Source organism: Staurois parvus, unplaced genomic scaffold (genome assembly GCF_062004578.1).
Source record: "Staurois parvus isolate SC_StPar_1 unplaced genomic scaffold, SC_StPar_1.0 ptg000694l, whole genome shotgun sequence".
Taxonomy (NCBI): domain Eukaryota; kingdom Metazoa; phylum Chordata; class Amphibia; order Anura; family Ranidae; genus Staurois; species Staurois parvus.
Genome location: NW_028318490.1, coordinates 5552591 through 5576292, shown reverse-complemented (window position 1 = coordinate 5576292; position 23702 = coordinate 5552591). Strand labels below are relative to the sequence as shown.

Below are 23702 nucleotides of genomic sequence, written 5' to 3'. Positions count from 1 at the left end.
ATTTTGCGCTGTTTATTTTTATTTTCTAAGATACTTGTGTAAACTGGTCTCATACTTAAACTCTGCATACAGGTAACACTGTACTGTGATACATAAGATGTATATACTGATCTCATACCTGAACACTGCATACAGGTAATACTGTAATGTAATACATAAGATGTGTATACTGATCTCATACCTGAACACTGCATACAGGTAATACTGTAATGTAATACATAAGATGTGTATACTGATCTCATACCTGAACACTGAATACAGGTAATACTGTAATGTAATACATAAGATGTGTATACTGATCTCATACCTGAACACTGCATACAGGTAATACTGTAATGTAATACACTGGATGTGTATACTGATCTCATACCTGAACACTGCGTACAGGTAATACTGTAATGTGATACACTGGATGTGTATACTGATCTCATACCTGAACACTGCATACAGGTAATATTGTACTGTGATACATAAGATGTATATACTGATCTCATACCTAAACACTGAATACAGGTAATTCTGTAATGTGATACACTGGATGTGTATACTGATCTCATACCTGAACACTGCATACAGGTAATATTGTACTGTGATACATAAGATGTGTGCTGACCTCATACAATGGGGAAAAAATTATTTGATCACCTGCAGATTTTGTAAGTTTGCCCCCCTCCAAAGAAATGAAGGCTCTATAATTTTTATTTTTATATTTCAAATAATAGAGACAGAATATCAACCAAAAATCCAGAAGAAAATATGATATAAATGTTAGAAATTGAATTGCAGTTCAGTGAGCAAAATAAGTATTTGATCCCCTACCAACCAACAATAATTCTGGCTCCCACAGGCTAGATATTTTCTCATGCGGTACACAGATTAGTCCTGTCAATTTAATCTGGTTCTTCCAGAGCCACTCCTTTGTTGCCTTGGCGGTATTTTTGGGGTCATTGTCATGCTGGAAGACCCATCCACAACCCATCTTCAGTATTCAGGGAAGAAGGTTCTCAATCAGGATTTTACAAAACATGGCCCCATCCATTGGCCCCTCAATGCGGCAAAGTCGGCCTGTACCTTTAGCAGATAACCAGCCCCAAAGCATAATGTTTCCACCTCCGTGCTTGACTGTAGGGATAGTGTTCTTAGGGTCATAGTCAGCATTTTTCTTCCTCCAAACATGGCGAGTTGAGTTAATGCCAAAGAGCTCAATTTTGGTCTCATCTGACCACAGCACTTTCTCCCAGTCCTTCTTTGAATCATTTAGATGCTCATTGGCAAATTTCAGACGGGCCTGCACATGTGCCTTCATGAGGAGGGGGACCGTGCGGGCACTGCAGGATTTCAGTCCATGGTGGCGTATTGTGCTGTCAATGGTTTGTTTGGTGACTGTGGTCCCAACTGCCTTGAGATCATTCACAAGCTCCTCTCGTGTAGTTCTGGGCAGATCCCTCACTTTTCTAATGACAATCCTTACCCCATGAGGCAAAATCTCGCATAGAGCTCCAGACCGAGGGCGATTGATGGTTATTTTGTGTTTCTTCCATTTGCGAATAATCTCTCCCACAGTGGTCTTCTTCCGACCGATTCTTGCTGATGGTCTTGTAGCTCATTCCAGCCTTGTGCAGGTCTACAATCTTGTCCTTGATGTCCTTTGACAGCTCTTTAGTCTTGCCCATGGTGGAGAGGTTTGAATGGAAAAAAGAGATTCTGTGGATAGGTGTCTTTTATACACATAATGAGTTGTCATTCGGAGCACCTTCTTAAATTGACAGGACTGATCTGTGTAACACATGAGCACATAGCCAGCCTGTGGGAGCCAGAATTATTGTTGGTCAGTAGGGGATCAAATACTTATTTTACTCACTGAACTCAACTCAATTGATCACAGTTGTAGCATGTGTATTTTCTGGATTTTTGGTTGATATTCTGTTTCTATCATTTAAAATACACCTATGATAAAAATGATAGACCCTTCATTTCTTTGTAAGTGGGCAAACTTACAAAATTTGCAGGGGATCAAATCATTATTTTCCCCACCGTATCTGAACATAGGCAATACTGTACTGTAATACACGGGATGTGTTTGCTGACCTCATACCTGAACACTGAATACAGGTAATACTGTACTGTAATACACGGGAGGTGTGTGCTGACCTCATACCTGAACACTGAACACAGGTAATACTGTACTGTAATACACAGGAGGTGTTTGCTGACCTCATACCTGAACACTGAACACAGGTAATACTGTACTGTAATACACGGGAGGTGTGTGCTGACCTCATACATGAACACAGGTAATACTGTAATACACAGGAGGTGTGTGCTGACCTCATACCTGAACACTGTATACAGGTAATACTGTACTGTAATACACAGGAGGTGTGTGCTGACCTCATACCTGAACACAGGTAATACTGTAATACACAGGAGGTGTGTGCTCACCTCATACCTGAACACAGGTAATATTGTACCGTAATACACAGGACATGCGTGTGTTGTAGGCTCTGTATGTGTTAAACATGTAGGAATCCCGAAGCCAGAAATGCCCTCCTCCAGCCACAGATGACAACTGTAAGCCATGTTCCCGGTGTGTGTTGTCACCAGGCTGCCTCCACCCCGCACACCCGCAGAGAAGGGTGAAGAAAACACAGTGTAGCTACGACACACCCTCCGTGCTACACATTGCGACACACCCAATGCAGCACACACTACTGTCTCACATTACAGTCTGACACACACATGGGAACACCCTACAGTGCGCACAGCCGTACAGGAAGTTCCACATTTCACTCTTGTGCCATTTTCCTCATAACAGAGCCCGGGGCGGAGAGGAGAGAGCGGCGGACACCGGATCCCCAGCGACACCGGACATGGGAGAGCCGGACAGCTCCGACCCCAAGGCTCCCGCACCAGTGCACGGTAACCGGACTCCTCCTATGACACCGACAGCCCGGAACACACGGCACACACTTGTATGATTGTATCCTGCCAGCCCGGCACTGTACATTACCTTCTACCCGGAGATTACCACCGCACGGCCACCATTGGAGAACCGGGCCGGCGGTGTGCTCACTACACCCGGGAGACTACCGGGCCTCAGCCTGTATACACTGCCGGGGGGGCACAGTGGACCTACCGTCTACCTACCTCTCCGGCCGGCTGTCTGTGTAGATCTGTCATTTTCTCTTTTTATTTGTCTATTTTTTCTATAGCCACATTTTTTTCTCTATTTCTATCTATGTATTTATAATTGTTCCTCGTTTTTCTTTTTATATCTATTTATCGCTATCTGTCTATATGGTTATCTTTTTATCTATCATTTTTTATCCATCTATCTATCATTTTTATCTATCTGTTTATCGATTTATCCATCTATCTATCTATCTATCTTTGTATTTATCATTTTTTATCTATCTATTTATCTTTTTATCTATCTATACTTTTTCTTCTATCTATCTATCTATCTATCTATCTATCATTTTTATCTATCTGTTTATCTTTTTATCTATCTATCTATACTTTTTTCTCTTATCTATCTATCATTTTTATCTATCTGTTTATCGATTTATCCATCTATCTATCTTTGTATTTATCTATCATTTTTTATCTATCTATTTATCTTTTTATCTATCTATACTTTTTCTCCTATCTATCTATCTATCTATCTATCTATCTATCTATCTATCTGTCTATCTTTTTATCTATCTATACTTTTTTCTTTATCCATCTATTTATCTATCTAGATCATTTTATCTATTGATCTACCATCCCAATTCCAAACAAGTTTGGTCGTTGTGTAAAATCTACATAAAAAAGAATACAGTGATGTGTAAATCTCACAGACCCATATTTTATTCACAATAGAAAACATATCAAACATCTAAAATATGGATTTTTTTTTAGATTTGCCGATCATTAAATTCTGTTTCTATGTAGACATACAAAGCGTCCCAACTTTTATGGAACTGCATGTCTGTCTATATCTATCTGTCTGTGTAGCTATCTTTGTATATCTATTTGTAATTATCTTTAGTTCCATTTATTCTTTCCCGCCATCTCCCTGTGGCCCTTTAATTCTGAGCTCCAGGAATGATCTGCGTTGTATACTTACAATAAATAGTCCAGTTTGGCACAATGTATTCATATCTCATACCTGAGGGACCACTGGGGAAGCTGACGATCACTTTAGTAGTCGGCGCATCTGCAGTGATAGCCACAAGTTTGTGAGTAGTGTGCCCCCGCCACCACCACCACCACCTCTGCATACTGACCACAGGGGTTCACTCAGCTCCGCCATCATTCATAAAATGCTTTTTTTTGTGTTCAATGAATACAAGATATTCTGTGATTGGATGAGATTGTGATGTCATTGCCCCTTCTTTCCACCTCATCCAATCAGGGAATGCCTTGCATGCATTGAAAAAAATACCAAAGGTGTTCAGTGAATGGGCCCATTGCTGAAGAAGTGATCCCCTGTGTGCAGAGGGGAAGCTGCTCACACAGATCCCAAGCAGGACCCAGTAGATCATGACAATCACTGTAGTAATGCTGATTACTACAATGATTGTCTGCCCATCAGGTTTGAGATGTGCATACTAATGTGGTGCCAAGCTGGACCAATGTAAGTATGCTGTACAGATAATTCATGGAGTTCAGTTTCAAGTGGGTGTTAATACTTGGAGGCAGTGCTCCAATTATGTCATCACTACGATTGGCTCTGAAAGCAGTCCCATGTTCAGAATCCCATCATGCTGGCTCCAGATTACAGAGACCGAGAGCTGTCAATGACAGCTCGGTCAGTGTACTGGGAGCACATTCTCAGCTCAGACCTTCGGATCCCCATGGATGCATATGTGCAGCTTCTGGACCATAAGGTGTACCTGCTATGCTGCAGTTTATATGCATTACAGCAGTGGGAAGTTGTTACATATTTATGATTCTCTGCAGTCTAGCTCGAATTTAAAGCGGTAGTAAACTCCACTGAAAATTTTCTTTTTAGGGCCCCCAGGTGGGTTATGCCATAATGTGCTAGTGTGCATAGCATATTAGTACATTATGGCAGACTTACCTGTCAAACGATGCTCTCCAGCGCTGCGGTGGGATTGATCCGGTGGCTTCCATCTTCGCCTGGTCTTCCTTCCGTGTCCTGTGCCTTTGACCTTTCAATAGGCCGGACTGAGATGACATCACTCTTGCACACGGGAGTCACATCACTGCAGCACGGATCAGGGCCATAAATGTTTGCTGAGCTGCGCATGCACGGCTCAGTGTACATGGTGGCTGACAGACAGAAAGATGCATTTATGGCAGAAGAGACCAATGGGGTCTCTTCTGTCATAAATACCGTGCATGTCAGAAATTAAAAAAAAAATGAACTTCCACTTTAATGTGTATTGCCACTTTTGCAGTTACATTTGAGAAACCCCTCCGATATGTTTATGTGTTCCCATCCACACAGCATAGCTAAGTATCACTTAAAAACAATCTTTACCTTTCTGTTGTTTCTTTGTACATAGGATACTATATGTAAGTGGCCTGTATTGTTTACAATAGCTTGCAATGGGCAAATAGTGACAGACCGAGGGACAGATTATTTTAAATGTTTATTGAAATTCAATGTATCACCCAACCCTTGAGATCTTTAAAGCTGAATCTGGATAACAAACAATATCTTGACAGTTGCTTTCTAAAAATAAAATAATTCGAATAATTGTTGTCCTGTATCTGGCTTCTGCTGTTTTTGACAAAACTCTTAGGAGCTGATTTTCTAAAACTGGAGAGTATAAAATGTGGTGCGGCTCTGCAACAGAAACCAATCAACTTCCAGGTTCTATTGTCAGAGTTTAAAGCGGAGTTCCACCCAAAAGGGGAAGTTCCACTTTAAAGATTGCTCCCCATTAAGGATCGGCACCTTTGGGGGGCGAGGGGGGGAACAGGTACCCGAATTTGACAGGTACCCGCTCCCACTTCCACTCCGATCGCCTAGGCGAGCGGAAACGAAAGTTGTCCTCCTACCCTCCCTCCCCAAGGTCTTATGGGACACATGACAGGTCCCAGAAGACAACAGGGCCATTCAGGAAGTGTAGCTCTACTCGTGCATGCGCAGTGGGTACCCGGCTGTGAAGCTACAAGCTGTCAGAGCTGGGTGCCCACACTGAAGATGCCGGCGCCTAGAATACAGGGCAGCCGGTGATACCGGCTGTGGCGGGGGCAACGCAGGATCGTGGGACAGGTGAGTGGGTGTTTTTTAAAGGTCAGCAGCTACAGTTTTTGTAGCTGCTGACTTTTATTTTTTTACAGAGTGAGTGGAACTCCTCTTTAATTGAACAAGCTGAAGGTAGAAGCTGATTGGCTACTATGCACAGCTGCACCAGATTTTGCACTCTCCAGTTTTTGTTGATACATGAAACTTCTTTTACAGAGTACATGGCATTCTGTGATTGGATGTAGTGGAGACTGTGTCGTTCTTTCACCTCCTATCTCATCTCATCCATTCACAGAACGGCTTGTATTCTTTGATAAGAATGCAAGACATTATATGAATGGATGAGGCGGAGAGCAAGCATCCCGCTGTGAAACTGTACTACATAGGTTTCAGTGCTGGAAGTGTAGCTCCCCACCCCCCATACTCATCTGTGCTCGTTCTCGATTGGGCGATATGCACAAGAGCAGCGGCTGTCCAGGGTCTCTCCTTCCTCATTGGCTGAAACACAGCAGCGATTGGCTCCAGCTGCTGTCATTCCCAGCCAGTCAAGGGGGAGCAGGGGGCAGGGCCAAGTTGCGCTCTGTGAGTCTTATGGTCATGCATGGGAGCAAGCATGCACGAGTGCCCCCAGAGCAAGTCATTTGCTCTGGGGGCACTCATGCATGCTTGCTCCCGTGTGCTGTGCTCAGTGTGGGGGGAGGAGCCAGGAACAACAGCGGGGGACCCGAGAATAGGAGGATCAAAGCCATTGCACAGAACAGGTAAGTACTCCCCAGTCAACTTCTTACCCCTATAAGATGAAGGTCCAAGCACATTTTAATGCTTTAGCCCAGTTTTGCAATTTGACATGTGTTAGTAGAACTGTACATATCATCGCTACTACTTTGTGCACCCTGGTGAATGATACCTTGTATTTTCTGGACCAGTAGAGCCTGGTGATTTGGTGGTAAATGATAATGAATATCTGATTTTTTTTACCATCAAAGAAAACCGGACCTAAAGTAGAATTCAAAAATATTATAATTTGAATTTTAACTGTATATTGCTTTCCTTTCTATAACCAACCACCAAAGAACAACCCACAATAAATTCTCCAATTCCTGAGAGTAGCGATACCACATATGTTTACATTATTTGTGTTTTTATACCCGTAGTAGGGCCCAGAAACGATAGTGTACGTTTTGTTTTACACTGACAGTAAGAGGCAGATTTACTAAAATTGGAGCACTCAGAATCTGGTGCAGCTGTGCATGGCAGTCAGTCGGCTTTTAACTGCAGCTTGTTCATTTAAACTTTGGAAATGAAAACTGGAAACTGATTGTTTTCAATGCAGAGCTGCACCAGATTTTGCACTCTCCACTTTTGCACTTGCATTTCTGTGTTCAAAGTCACATGACAAGTCGCACAAGTGTGAATGGAGCCTTACGTTAAAGCGGAGCTCCACCCAAAAGGGGAAGTTCCGCTTTAAGGACTGCTCCCCCCGCTCTCCATTAAGAATTGGAACCTTTGGGGGGCGGGTATCCGAATTTGACAGGTACCCGCTCCCACTTCCAGTCCCAACGCCTAGGTGATCGGAAAGGGAAGGTGTCCTCCCCCCCTGTGGTCTTTTGGGACACGTGATAGCTCCCAGAAGACTACAGGACCATTCATGAAGCGCAGCGCTACTTGCGCATGTGCAGTGGGTACCCGTCTGTGAAGCCGCAGGCTATCACAGCTGGGTGCCCACACTGAAGATGCCGGCCTCTTGGAATACAGGGCGGCCAGTGAAACGGGCTGCGGGGGACACACCACGGGACCGAGGGACAGGTAAGTGCCTGTTTTTTAAGTCAGCAACTACAGTTTTTGTAGCTGTTGATTTTTATTTTTTGACAGGGTGAGTGGAACTCCGCTTTAATGCTCACCTTTTAACAAAAAAGGATAAATGCACATTTTTTTACAAGTAAAAAATGTGCATTTACTATTTTTTGTTTTGGGAGCCTGTAAAGCATTGCACCAGCGATCAGCAGATTGCCCGCACCTTGCAGGACTCTTGCAGACCTGTCAGTGTATCTGTGTGCTTGTACATTGTACGGGAAAGCAGATACTCTCTGACAGTTCATTGAGAACTACAAGCTGTCAGTCACAAAGGCTGTCGGAACTTATAGTTTTCCTATTCACATATCACTGTGAATGAGTGATGCGGGCGGGCAAGCAAAGACCCCTGTGGCTACACCTCATTTTAAATTGTGACAGGTAGCAGGGGGAGAAGATCCACAACGGGGTCCCTTCGTAACTAGTTACATGTTACCTCCTGATTGTAGTATGTTACAAAAGGTGAACTTATCTTTTAACCCTTTGAGGACCAAGGGACGTATTTGTCCCATGTTTTTAATTGCCTGTATCATCTGATTAAGAACTTAAAATACTTTTTTTTTTTTTTTAGTTTGAGTCAAAATATTAGTTCTTATCAACAAATGGATCTAGCTTTTTGCCAATTATTTCATGAAATAGCTTAGATACAGCAACTGAAGTGTACGAACTTTAAAAACACAAAATTGATTCTTTTGGCGTTCCGTAATCTTATGGTCCTCAAAGGGTTAAAAAATATTACTTACTAGCAAGGAAAACATGATATAATGTATCTGTTCAAGAGGAAAATTAGTATAGGGGCAGGCAGTACAGTTATTGATCACTGTGATAGCCAGCCACAGATGGTATTCAAATATTGCATCTAAAGTGCAAGTACACATTAGGACAGCCTTCTGTCTGTCTGTCTGTCTGTCTGTCTGTCTGTCTATCTATCTAACTGTCTGTTTGTCTATCTATGGATCTATCTATTCACAATGTGTAAACATCTTTAGTTATTTTACATTTTTATGAATCTCTGCAGACCAGCTGGAATTTAAGATCAGTCAGAAACATAGTTGTCATGACTGTTTCTGCAGGACAACCTCCCCGTCACATTCTCCTGCACTCCTGTCCTGCATGTTGCAGTATGTTCTACCAACCAGGTAGCAGCTCATAATGCGCACTGCTATTTTTTCCTGTCCCTGTGAAGCCACCCTTTTATTTTGGTATCCAAGCTGACAGTGAGTCTGTGCTGTGTTGAGATTTGGGGGCTGATTTATGGAAACTGGAGAAACAAAAACATGTACACAATTGTTGTTGCCAGTCACAGGGACCATTCAGAATGGCGGAACTCAAGAACAGAGATCTCGCCAATGGTGGCCCTGAGCGAAGTAAGAAACTGTCAGGTGGTTGCGCTTTTCCTACTGAAAATTGAATTATTAGTTTTGTGTGGACCGGTCGTTTAAACCGAACGTTTGGTGTTGTTATTCTTGTTCTTCAAGCCACTGTGATATTGCTGGGGCTTGGTACCCTTCACCTTTCTTCAGTGGGACACAGCCCTGGCTACTGAGTTCACATTTCTTGTCCAAGGGTGGAGACCCCTGCTGTTTGACATTATTCACATAACAAAGGGGCTATCTATTTGAATTTGAATACCCTCTTAATCCAGTGATTTGTACTTTGCTACTTGGAAAGCTTTGTTATAGAAACATTGTACATGATCTGTCCTGATTCCTTCTTGATGAACAGTAATAGAAGATCAGTCAGGAGGTCATGTGATAGCCTACATGCGTCTTCCATAGAGAAGTGAAAGCTAGCTCTGGCTGGTGTTATGGAATATACTAATGCCGGCCATACATTGATTGAAATTCGCCCTGTTCAGGCAGGGACGGGCTGAATTCCAATCAGTGTGTGGTGGTCCCTGCTCAGCAGGAGTCACTCGTTTTGATTGACTTCTGTCAATGTGTTTGAAAATGTTTCTGGATCTGTACCTGCAGCCATTGCCCTGGCATTGGGGAAATCCTTTGTCCACCTTTTTTTGTGTGGATGGAGGAATCTGTATGATTTCTTTCTCTTGCCCAGCTTGGGGCAGGACTATTCATTTTCTGAAGTTATGCTGTCCAGGTGGTAAGCAGTCATATTGTAGTCTTTAATTTTTGGCTGCAAGGGACAGCCTCTGTGTTGGTCTAAGGTTATGATACAAACTACATACTTTTCAAGTGTGTCATCCAGACTAAATGGTTGGTTGTAACTTCAGGTTCCCATAAGCATGAGATGATTGTCACCTGATCCAGCTTATTTTAGGTTTTTGGGCCAACAGAGTGCTCCAGGTATTCATATGACAGATCACAGGAGGAACAGCAGTTAGTCTTGTTGGATCATATTGGCCAATCATTTAAACCTAAATAATAAAAAAATCAGCACATAGGATGTTAATTACTGATAATCCAGTGTGTCTCTTGTACTGATTGTCTCTAGCATTTCTTGAAATATTCCTCCTGCGATGTCCCCTACCCCCACTGCAGTAACTTTCTAATGTGGTGGGGGTTAGTAGAGCTAAGGGAGCAGTGACAGGCACTCATAAAGAGTGCCTACTATGCCTTCCTTTTCTGCCCCCCTTCTCCAGTATTGAAAACCATACTTTCACTTGTTTGAATGGTAAACAATCTATGAATACAGGACAAGTAGATGTTTGAAAAGTCACATTTTCCATTCATAGATCCTGTTTCACTCAAGCTATAGTACTCTTTTTATGAATGGAAAGGTAGAGCAGAAAGGGCGGGCATAGTCGGAACTCTTGAGTGCTTGTCACAGCTCCCTCAGCTCTGTTAACTCCTACTGGAAGAATACAGCGGCGAAGATGGGGGGACATCAGAGGAACAAGACATCAAGGAATACAGTCAGCAGCACAAGAGACACATCAGATTAATAGTAGGTAATGTCCCTTGTGATGATTTTTTTAAACTAAACTTAAAGCGGAGCTCCACCCAAAAGGGGAAGTTCCGCTTTAAAGACTAGACTCCCGCTTCCCATTAAGGATTGGCACCTATGGGGGGCGGGGGGGGGGAGCGGGTACCCGAATTTGACAGGTACCCGCTCCCATTTCCGCTCTGGAAGTGGAAGGTGCCCTCCCTTCCTCCCTCCCCATAATCTTTTGGGACACGTGACAGGTCCCAGAAGACTACAGGACCATTCACAAAGCGCAGCGCTACTCGTGCATGCGCAGTGGGTACCCGGCTGTGAAGCTGCAAGCTGTCACAGCCGGTTGCCCACACTGAAGATGTCTGCGCCCAGGGAGAGAAGACGGCCAGTAAAACGGGCTGCAGGGGACATACCGCAGGACCGAGGGACAGGTGAGTGTGTGTTTTTTAAAAGTCAGCAGCTACAGTTTTTGTAGCTGCTGACTTTTATTTTTTGACAGCGTGAGTGGAACTCCACTTTAAAGTGTTACTAAACCCAGGAGCCTGCATTCACTATATCTGGTCTCCCACAGTACGCAGAACATGGAAATGCAATTATTTCAGTAAATATAAACTTCTAAATACCTTTTCTCATCAGCAGTTAGAGCAGTCTTGTGACTTCAGCTGAGCACTGATTAAAGCTTGTAGGAGGAGTTTTCTTTCTGCTCTAGGAGGATGTATAATCCCTGACCTCTGTCTGGACAGTGCTAATTGGCCCTGTGCTGATCACATGCACTCTCCCAAGATAAAAAAAAAACCTCTCTAACAATACACACTAAACTGAGCATGTGCAGAATGGCTATGGGTTCAGTCTGTGTTATCAGTGTGGACATTTGAGCAAGAGGAGGGGCAGAGAAGTCAGGATCAAACAGCCTTTTTACACAATGCAGAGGATTAACCCCTTAGGTTCCACAATGAGTATAGCAAGATAGCAAGCATGCTTTACTGCATATGCAGACTGATTTTACTGTTGTGGGTTTAGTAACACTTTAAAGTGTTACTAAACCCACAACACGATGTGTCCCCGGCACTGTCCCCGGCACTGGCATCTTTAAGTGTGGGCACCCGGCTGTGACACCTTGCAGCTTCACAATCGGGTACCCACTACGCATGCGCGAGCGGTACTGTGCATTGTGAATGGTCCCATAATCCTCTGGGATCTGTCACGTGTCCCAGAAGATTGCAGGTGGGGGGAGTAGAGGGAGGAGAACTTCAACTTCCAATCGCCTAGGCGATCGCAGTAGAAGTGGGAGCGGGTACCTGTCAAAATCAGATACCTGTCAAAATCGAGTACCTTCCCCCCCTTTTGGATGGAGCTCTGCTTTAAGCTTTAATGTTTATACCAGCTCTAGCCCTCCTTCCTAAACAGAATCATGGACACGTGTTGTGATCCAAGTGCACTTGTTCATCCAGAATTTTTACATCATCCTTCAGATGTCTGTGGAATCTAATGTGTGTGGCTAGTTTTAGGACACTTGTAATCTGGTGAATTGATATGTCTTGTGAGATGTGGTTTAATGCCTCATGCTGTAGACACAGATTAGCATGTACATATAGTTCTCATTTGTTGCCCAAAATGTCTGCGCATTACAGCCTGTGTTTGCAATAGTGACACAAACTAGTCCCCTGCTGGCCACTGTGGGTTCCTCCCACCAGCCATTATGCCACTGCTGTGTCCTGCAATGACTTAGGGGTTGGCAGGAGGAATTTGCACTCAACAAGAAACACGCTATCAGCTTTCCAATACACCAAACAGCTCATTAAGACAGCAAAGTTTCAACACGTTGCCTGCCTGAAGGTGAATATTCATCTATTTTGCAAGCTGCTTTCAGTTTTTATTTTGTTGAGTTAACGACAAAATCATGTAAGCTCTCCCTTGAAAACCTAAGGCTCCATGTACACGGGATGTTTGGAAAACACTTCTGAACGATGGAAACTGACTGCTGGAAAACGTAGGTTTAAAAACATCTGTTTAGCCGCGTTTGCATACTGTGTTTATGAGCGTTTGCGTTTAAAAGCATTTTTTAAAGATGACCTCAGGATACCTTCCAAAATGCCCAGAATGTGCTGAAAAACAGTAAAAATTAACTATTTCAGTCATTTTGAGAGAAATAGAGAGAGCAGAAGCAGAGAGAGCAGTATTTGTTGAGATTAGCTGTCTTTTTTTTTTGCGGTGTTTGGATGTGTTCCAGCTCATTTCTGTGCAGAAATTATTGCAGCAGTGTCTAACATATTTTCTTTCATGCGAAACCTCAAAGTATGGTGTGCCAGGTCCTTTTTAGTACCGGGAAAACGCTTTGCATGCATATTTCATGATTAACCTCCCTGGCGGTAATCCCGAGTGTAGCTCGGGGTAAAGTTTCAGTACCAAAAGCGGTAACCCCGAGCTACACTCAGGCTTACCATGCGGCGTTGCATAGGGAGTCCCTGCAGAGCTTACCTTGTCCTTCGCTCCCACGATGTGTCCCCTGCAGTGTCCCCGGCCATCTTCTCCGGCCGATGCCGGCATCCGGCTTCTGTGTTCCGGTCCCCGTAACGTCGGGACGTACGGGCGCCGGAACCGGCGGCAAATTTGATATTTTTTAAAAAATGTCATTTTTTAAAAAATTATTATTACATAGTAAAACATTATTGTTTCAAACCATTTCACATACATTTTGTCCCTACTGCTTTGTCCTGTGCCCTGCCTGCATTTTGACTGTTCTTTCTGCCTGGAAACTTAGAAAAGTCCATGGCGTCCAAAAAGCGTCCCTTTATGTCAAAAGCGGTTTTAGACCAGCTAGAGAACAGCGATAGTAAATCAGAACCACTTGCAGAATTGAGTGATAATGATTCGTGGGGAAATTCGTCATCAGACACTGAAAACGATTCTGCGACTTTGCTCAGTGATGTCCGAACTTGGCACTATATTTCAAATTTAAGTATTTTTGGTTTGATTATATTATTTAATTAAATTTATAGTTATTATATTATTATTTTTTATGATTATTTATTAAATTATAATTTATGATTTTGTGTTTCAAGTCTTATCATATCCGGAATGTTTACTAGACTCTTGTCCGGACAGATTTCAGTGAGTTATTCCTAAATTATAGGCCTACCATAAAAAAACTACATATTTCCATGCAAAAAAATGGTACCGCTTTCAGCACCAAAAATCTGAAATAATCATACCGCTGAGGAGGTTAAAAAAGGCTCTAAAAAAAATTTTCAAACGCAAACACTTATAAAAGCGGTTAGCTGCATTTACAATCATTTGAAACGCTGATAAAATCTACTCCTGAATGCAAGTTTGGTGCGTTCAAAAAAACGACTGTAAACTCAACTGCCTGTAAACGACTGTAAACAATGATGTGTACATGGACACATAGGAAAACATTAGGGAGAGTTCAGGGGCTGCTGAAAAAAACGCAGAAAAGCTCCTGAACGTCAGTTTATCAGCTGTAGTGTACATGGAGCCTTACTCTAAAAACATAATTGTTTAACACTAAGGAGTCTTTTTGAACTAATTTCACCCAATATTCATACAACGTTCACCTAAGATTTACACATTTGTCACTTGGAATCAATCAAGAAATGTGTAAATCCTGGGTGCATGTTGGGTGAATCTTGTGTGATGCTGTCAGATCCTGTCAGGGTAAAAAATACATGTGCAGTACAGTTCTGAAATATATGCACATTTCATCATATTTAATCCATTTTAAGGCCCTGGAAGTACATAAAAATACCTGTTGATTTGCCTGAATTGCACTGTGTCCTGTTGTTAACGTAATTTTGTCATTCCTGCCCAGCTTTCATTTGCTAACCTGTTCAAACCTATTCACTGTCCCCATCTCTACAACACTAATCTTTCTGTAGTCCAAGATAAGAACTAGGATGTCTAAATAGACTTCTTGAGACAACATAGGAAGTGTGCACAGGACATAGAACAGCCCTGAATTTGTGACAAGATCAACAGGTATTGTTTGCAGATATCAAAAAAGAAATACCACAGTGCTTTTATTGTTATATTTAATAGACCAAAAGGAAACAAATAAGAGAAGTTTAATAGTAAGGTTTACATACAATTTATTCTAACTTCAGCATTTAATTAAGTGTTCCTGCATGGCAAGACCACTTACTGTTATCTCACATATATATTCTTATTATTATAGCCAAATTTACCCCCCTAACTCCTCCCACAGTTTTTACACTACATAGACAGTAATGTACCGAAACGTGCGGATTGTTCCTGATTGGTGTGCTATTACTTCGTGGAACGTTTCGCCGAATGGTTCACGAAATATCGGCATTTTTGTGATGAAATTGGTCCCATAGGAATGAATGGCAGAATGTTCAAAAATAGAGTGGGAGCTGACAAAAGCTAGAGTGTGAGCTGAAAAATCAGGACATGATTTCTAAACTCCAACCACACAACAGTTACTCAAGCCACTCCACCCAGTTACTCCGCCCACTCCAGTTGTAGGCTACTGGTGGAGGCAAGAAAACTTCACACAATTTCCCCAGAAATTGTAGCTTTTCTAGTTATTAAAGTAATCCTTCATTTCTGTTATCTTCTATTAAGAATGTCACTCCTCCCCCCTACGTTTTTTAATGATATCACAGATATAATTTTTTAAGATAATGCCTTTCTTTTTGGAACATAGTCTGTTCTTCTTAGACGATTATGGCGTTCACAGCTGCTCCCTGGGAAACACACGACTTGCATCCCAGTGGGACTTCAAGCATACTAGAGCACACTACGCATGCGCTGCAGCATGTCATCAGGGAGCCAACTGCAAGAATTGTTGGCTGCTAATGGCATAAGTAAAGAAAATGGCAACGCGGGACCTGGCAGCAGATTACAGCAGAAGAACGCTGGATTCATTTGATGTGTGTGTGCTTTGATCCAGAAAACCAGGTTAAGGGACAAAGAAAAAACTGACGTAATTTGCTTATCCATCATTGTATTCCCCGCCATCAGCATACACAGATCAGCTCTGCAGCTTGTTGCCTGTGGTGCAGATCAAGTGGCAAAATACCAACAGTGCGTTTGAACAGAAATCAATCAGTAAATCAACTTCTGTTCAACCACAGTGGCCACACATAGATCGAAGTTCATCTGGACCCTGCTGACCTGACCAAATTTTGATCCATGTATGGCCGGCTTTAGTCCACCTTCTACAACCAAAAAGAATTTGTAACTTAACATGGTGCCCTTGGCTGCATGTTTGTTCTAATTGATTGCCTCTTTCTATAGTTAAAGTGATATTAAAGGCAATTTAAAAAAGCAAACAAAAATGTCATACATGAGCAGCCCTGCTCCTCCTCTCCTTGGGTCCCCCGCCAGAGCTCCTGGCCCTTCCCCCTGCCAAGTGCCCCCAGAGAAAGCAGCTTGCTATGGGGACACCCAAGTAAGCTCACTCCTAAGCCACTGCTCTGAATGTTCATTCACACACCGAGCTGTGGCTTTGCCTGAACCCCTCTCTCTCCTCATTGGGTCACTGACTGTGATTGACAGCAGTGGGATCCAGTGGCTCCCGCTGCTGTCTCAGCCAATGAGGAGGGAGAGTCCCTGGAAAGCCTTTCTTGTATTAAGAGAGATACAGAATCCAGAGAGAGATATATCATTTTATCTCTGTAGAAATCATTTTTAGAACCTCATCTGGAATATGTAGTTCAGTTTTGGGCACCAATTCACAAAAAGAACATTGGGGAACTGGAGAAAGTGCAGAGAAGGGCAACTAAACTGATAAGAGGCATGGAAGAGCTCAGCTATGAGGAAAGATTAGAGGAACTGAATTTATTCTCTCTTGTAAAGAGGAGATTAAGGGGGGATATGATCAACATTATAAATACATAGGTTGTCCATATAGTAAACTTGGTGTAGAATTATTCACCTTAAGGTTATCACAGAAGACAAGGGGGGCACTCTTTACATCTGGAAGAAAAGAGATTTAATCTCCAAATACTGAAAGGCTTCTTCATAGTAATAGGTCCAGAAAATATGAATAGATCTCCTCAAGTTCTGGATCTGACTAGCTCAGTAGATTGTTTTAACCACTTGCCCTCCTGAGGATTTTCCCCCCTTCCTGACCAGGCCATTTTTTGCGTTACGGCGCTGCGATATGTTAACTGACAATTGCGCGGTCATGCAACACTGCTCCCAAATGAAATTTACGTCCTTTTTTTCCCAGAAATTGAGCTTTCTTTCGGTGGTACTTGATTGCCTGTGCGTTTTTAATTTTTGATGCTCTAAAAAAAAAAAGACCGGCAATTTTGAGAAAAAAAACAATATTTTTGACTTTTTGCTATTAAACGTCCAGTAAAAATAATTAAAAAATCTGATTTCTTCATAAATTTAGGCCAAAATGTAAAATCCCAATATGTGTAAATTAATTGGTTTACGTGAAAGTTATAGAGTTTACAAATGGCGGTATAGATACTGGAATTTTTTTTTTTGCTTTTTACTAGTAATTGCGGTGATCAGCGACTTGTAGCGGGACTACGGCGGACATTCTGACACTGGGAGGAACTGACTTGGTGTCACTGACATCCCCAGTGACACCAATACAGTGATCAGTGCTAAAAAAAAAACACCAACACTCTACTAATGACACTGTGCAGGAAGGGGTTAACATGAGGGGCGTTCAAAGGGTTAACTGTGTGCAGGGATGTTTTGGGGGTGGTGGTGTCTGTCTGCTACACTGTAATCACACTGCTCTGGATGGCTATGCTGTGCATAGCCATCCAGAGCAGTGTGCCCGAGCTGACAGGGAGGAGGACTGTTAGTAAACAAAACAGTCCTCCCCATCGGAGATGCTCGGTAATCACCGGGCACCGGCGGGTTATCACCGGCCGGGACCCGGTGATTGACAGACACAGCCGCGAATGGCGGCTCGCGCGTGCCGCCTACTCAAAAATGCAAAATCATGTATATATACATGATTTTGCACACCCCTGCCACCCTGTAGCAGTATATCTGCTATAGGGCGTCGGAAAAGTGGTTTAAAAAGGCCTGGATTCTTTCCTAAATGTAAACAATATAACTGGATACTAATATTTATAGGTAAGGTTGATCCAGGGAATATCCAATTGCCTCTTGGGGTATCAGGAAGGGTATTTGCCCTTCTGGGACAAATTGGATCATACTTTGTTGGAGTTTTTTGCCTTCCTCTGGATCCACTGTGGGTATAGATTTGTGCATATAGGATTATATGTATTTTTTTTCCCTTTCATTGGCTGGACTAGATGTCTTTTTTCAACCAGACTAACTATGTAACTGTGAATCGCGATAGGGCTCAGGTAAGTATTAGGGGGGCTGGGGGGGGGGCTGCTTCACATAGAAGGTTGTTTATCTTCATACATAGAATGCATGAAGGTAGAAAAACCTTCAGCCTTTACAACCACTTTAACTTTAAGGGTCAGAATAACAGCCCCAGAACCTGTAGAGTAAAAAAATTCAGCAGTGGCAGCTCCTGTATTTTTATTGTAGTGAAGAACAAAAAAACAGTGCGCACCAGCCTTGTGCATTACCTCAGTAAACAGTTAATGGATTTATTGATTTAGGAGATATACTCACAAACGTAGTAAAACAAGCACGTAAAGTCCAAAGTTGAACCACACGCTAAGGAGACACGTGCGTGTCCCATCAGAAGGGGAGATTCTCAGAGTGATGCTGACGCGTTTCGAAGGTGGATCCCTTCTTCATCAGAGCTACTGATGGGATACGCACGTGTCTCCTTATCGTGTGGTTCAACCTTGGACTTTACATGCTTGTTTTACTACTATGTTTGCGTATATCTCCTAAATTAATAAATCCATTAATTGTTTACCGAGGTAATGCGCAAGGCTGATGCGCTCTGTCTTTTTGTTCTTCATTACAGTTTGTATCAAGCTTCCCCAGCTTTTTGTTTGAGCTGCACAGCCTTTGATCGGACCTGGAAGAATCTCCATACTCTTCAAGAGTACTGGTCCATTGGTCCCCAATGGATCTGGGTCCCTGAGCACAGGAGGAGTTGTTGCATTTGTGGTACTTTCCTGTATTTTTATGCCTGGTCCCATTAGCTGCTCATATTTACCTTTACTGTTTTATCCCGTCACTTCATTTACGCTTCATGTAAATAAAATGACTGGATTCCTTAGGCAGGTACTCTACAAAGTATTTGATAATAAGATTACACAGCGATTGTACAGTAAATGTGTAATACATATGGCCAGCTTAAGACTTTTAAAATGTTTTTTGATTTTTATACTGTTTATCCTAACCCTAGTAGATTGCGCATTCAGAATGTTATATGCGTGGCCCGCACACAATTATTATTTTAGGGCCCATTCACACTAGCAAGCCACTGCCCCTTGGGGACATGCTGTGACTTTACATTTCTTTCTTAACAAAACTTTAGTAATAGAAAATGGTAAATCTCAGTAAATCAGGTATGTCTTTAATAAAGAATACACGTCTGGTCTCGAGAAATAATGAATGTAAAATGTTGGGAGGTATAAAAATGTAAAGACCTATGCCATTATCTACATAGTGTAACTGGTTAATTTATCACATATTTTAAAGTAGAACTGAAAGCAAACTTTTTTTTCTTGGGAGGGTTTTAACCCCTGTAAGTTTTTTGTTTTTAATTTTTGTGCCATTGGTGGGATTTCCCTTCACTTCCTGTTCTATATAGCCACAACAGGAAGTAGGAGGTAATCCCTCCAAAGTGATGGATCACCAGGGCCACCAGAAATAGGGGGAGATTTAATAAAACTGGTACGCACAGAATATGGCGCAGCTGTGCCTAGTAGCCAATTAGCTTCTAGGTTTTTATTGCCAAAGCTTAATTGAACAAGCTGAAGTTAGAAGCTGATTGGCTGCCATGCTCAGATTTTGCACTCTCCACTTTTAGTAAATCTCCCCCATGCTGTCCCTTTTGGAAAGATTTTCCTTCTATTCCTATTCTGGTGACAACCCAAAAATTTAGATTTTCTTTCACTTTTAGTGATTACGGTCACCAGGACAAATAGGGAAGGTAGATCCTACTGGGAGCCATAGGCAAAAATAAAAACCTGACAGGTGTTTTACTCCCTCTCTACTTTATCTACTTAAGCTCTGGAAGATTTTACCCCCTTCAAGACCAGGCCATTTTTTTATGTACTGTACTGTACTACTTTTTGGTAATTTCACAGTCATGCAGTGCTGTACCCAAACAAAATGTAAATAATTTTTTCACACAGATAAAGTTTTCTTTTAGTGGTATTTGATCATCGCTGGGCTTTTTATTTTTTTGTGGTATAAATGAAAAAAAACCGAACATTTTGAAAAAAAAACCAGTATTTTTAGAAAAATTACAATTCTTTAAAAAAATGAGTTTTGCCTTCAGTTTGTGTAATACACTTTAGCAGAAATTCTGCATTTAAAATTAAAATTATTCATAAAAAAGTTATTTGTGATATTGTGGTAGTTTTGTACTTTTTTTTTTTTTCTATTAGTACAAACAAATGTTCTTTCAGGCCCCAGGCTTTAGAATAATGGGAAACCCAACCAATGCGAACAATTTGTGCGGTTTAGAAATACTTGTTTGTAGTCTTTCACCACTGATAAGGTTTGGTTCACACCAATGCATTTTGTAGTGCTTTTTGCAGAAAAGCACTACAATCCCATTTACCACCGGTTCACATATATGCAGTCGCGCGGGCTGCATTTGCATGGGCACGAGAGCCCATTCATTTGAATGGACTCCCGTGCCCTGGGACATGCAGGGAAGAAGTCCCTGCACTTCTTTGGAAAACGCAGCCCGCACTGGAACCTCGGTTCCCAGTACGGTTGCTTTTTCCAGTGCGGGTGGCGTGCCATTAGAACTAATGGCACCCGCCCACGGGTCCGCATTTCTCTGTGCGGGTGGTGCGGCTGCACGGATTTTGGTGCAGATCCGCAACGGCACCACCCGTACAGATGTGAACCTAGAGTAAACATGGATTCCTTTTGGACACGTTCACATCTATGCATTTTTCAGCTGCTGCGTTTTTGAAAAGAGTCAGGGACTTTTCAAAATGCAAAACGGTGCGTTTTTGGTTCAATAGACTTCAAGGAGATACTGCAGAAAATGTATGTAGTGCGTTTTTTACGTGTTTTGTGTTTTTTAATCTGCCCAGCAACAAGTTTGGCGAAAGAGAAAAAAACGTAAAAACCGCAAAGTGCATCAAAAACACGTGTAAAAACGCAAAAAGTGGAAATGGATCAAACGCAAACTGAATTGGTGTGAACCAAGCCTCAAGAAAATGTCAGTAGATACTCAAATTGTGTTCTAGCAACTGATAGTTCTGCTACGTTTGCTTGTTGCAGCTGTTGCTGGCATTGATGTTTTTACAACTCAATTTGTGAGTTAAAGGGGGCCTCAAATGCAGTCCCTGATGTCACCAAAGGCACACACATAATGTTCCATAAATGTAATCCTTGAGAGGACTGTCAGAAACTGTTGACCTAATAGAGGAAATGGTGGTCAGAGAGTGTGGACATGCTACATTCTTGGCTGGAGATACACTGCAGAAGACAATACGAAACTGGGAACATGCTACCTGGCGCTATTAGAGATCAATACTATTATCTCAATCAATGTTCCCATTACGGACTGCTGAGGACCAAGGGCCACACATCATATACCAAAGGGCCACAGGTTGGGCACCAGGATTCTAGGTAGAACACAAAACAACCTATAGAATTAGGGGTTTTACTTTACTAAGATTTGACAGACTTTCAATAACCTATAATATGTCTGTTTTCCCAGATAAATGATTGATATCTTTTTTCTCATGCAGCAGTAGATCTGTCGGGACATGAAGACAAAGTTGGAATGGTAGACTTTGAACTGCTGAAAATTTTGGGAACTGGAGGTAAGAAGTGACACGACCTGCTTACAGTGCTTTCTCCACAGGAATATATGAAAACTCTAGCAAGGGGGAACAGAAAGTTTGGCTCTCAGCAGAGTCTTGGTTGTCACAGTGTTGTTGGGTAGGGAAGATTTTCCTGCCAGAGGTTTGGACAATAATATAAACCTGATAGGGGATAAATCCTGCTTCACGTTTTCCAAAACTTCATAAGTCCTGGTAATAGTGTTACACATTTAGACATCATTTGGTGGTCGGCCCTGTTAATTTAACCACTCTTAGTCCGGACACTTTCACCCCCTTCCTGCCCAGGCCAATTTTCAGCTTTCAGCCTTGTCACACTTTGAGTGACAATTGTGCGGTCATGCAATACTGTACCCATATGAATTTTTTAGCATTTTTTTGAGACAGATAAAACTTTATTTTGGTGGTATTTATTCACTACTGGGATTTTAATTTGTTTTGGCTATCTAAATTAAAAAGTCCAAAAATTTTGAAAAAAAGTGTTTTTCTTATACAATTTTGCAAATAAATAATCTTCCTTCATAAATCTTGGCCAAAATGTATTCAGCTATCTTTTTAGTAAAAAAAAAAATTAGTTTATAACCAAAAATTATAATTTTTCTAATTTGTTTTACATTTTTTTAATATTATTATTTATGTTTTTTTTTTAAACATACTGGCACCCTAGCAGTACAGTGTCACCATAGTGACACTGTACTACCTGTGGGGGGGTGATGAATATATATATATATATATATATATATATATTTATTTATTTTTTTTTACACTGATTGCTTTTACACCCATAAGGGCTGTAAAAGCAATCATTTCTCCTTCTCTCTGGCTGCATTCTTGCAGCCATTGAGAAATACTGTGTGAGCTGTGATTGGTCACAGCTTGTCACATGGTACAAGGCTGTTGTGAATAGCCTTGTACCATGTGACCTCTGATCATTCACAGATTTCACACGTAGTAAGCAATGATGTCAGAAGTGACATCTTGCTTACTACTATTCATGTGATCAGTGATTGGCCAATCACACAGAGGTCCCATACAGCGATCAGCGATCCAGGGGAGCATGCACAGGAGGGGAGCGGGGAGGACGTTTATAAATGGACACCCACTCCTGCACTTCTCCCGTCCAGCCGTTTATATACATGGGCCGAACTGGAAGTTGCTAACCTTGTGTTTTTGTTTAACCACTTGCCTACCAGGCACTTATACCCCCTTCCTTACCAGGCCAATTTTCAGCTTTCAGCGCTGCCGCACTTTGATTGACAATTGCGCGGTCATGCAACATTGTACCCATATGAAATTTTGATCATTTTTTTCTCACAAATAGAGCTTTCTTTTGGTGGTATTTAATCGCCACTGGGCACTTTACTTTTTGCGCTATAAATTAAAAAATGTGCAAAAAATTTGAAAAAAAAAAAAGTTTATTTGTTTCTTTTATAAAATTTTTCAAACAGGTATTTTTTCTCCTTCACTGATTTGCGTTGATGAGGCGGCACTGATGGGCACTGATAGGCGGCACTGATGGGCACTGATAGGCAGCACTAAAGGGCACTGATAGGCAGTACTAATGAGGTGGCACGGATAGGCGGCACTGATAGACAGCACTAATTAGGGGTCACGGATAGGCGGCACTGATAGGCGGCACTGATAGGTGACACTGATGATGGGTACTGATAGACGGCACTGACTGGCATCACTTCTGGGCACTGACTGGCGGCACTGACTGGCACAACCTCTGGGCACTGACTGGTGGCACTGACTGGCAGCACAGGTGGGTGGGCACAGGTGGGTGGCACTGCTGGGCACAGGTGGGTGGCACTTCTGGGCACAGGTGT

At 42.1% G+C, this 23702-nt stretch overlaps 1 protein-coding gene across 1 annotated transcript in view; it reads left to right on the top strand.

Annotated features, from left to right (window-relative positions):
* Positions 1–2640: 2640 nt before the first annotated feature.
* The window catches only part of LOC149446233 (ribosomal protein S6 kinase alpha-4-like), a 71763-nt gene continuing 50701 nt past the window's right edge, over positions 2641–23702 (top strand). Inside the window, exons 1-2 of the mRNA XM_089652869.1 lie at positions 2641–2919; positions 21781–21855. Of these exons, the coding sequence (XP_089508995.1) occupies positions 2871–2919; positions 21781–21855 (124 nt within the window). The 5' untranslated portion in view covers positions 2641–2870. The remainder of the gene's footprint in view (positions 2920–21780; positions 21856–23702) is intronic.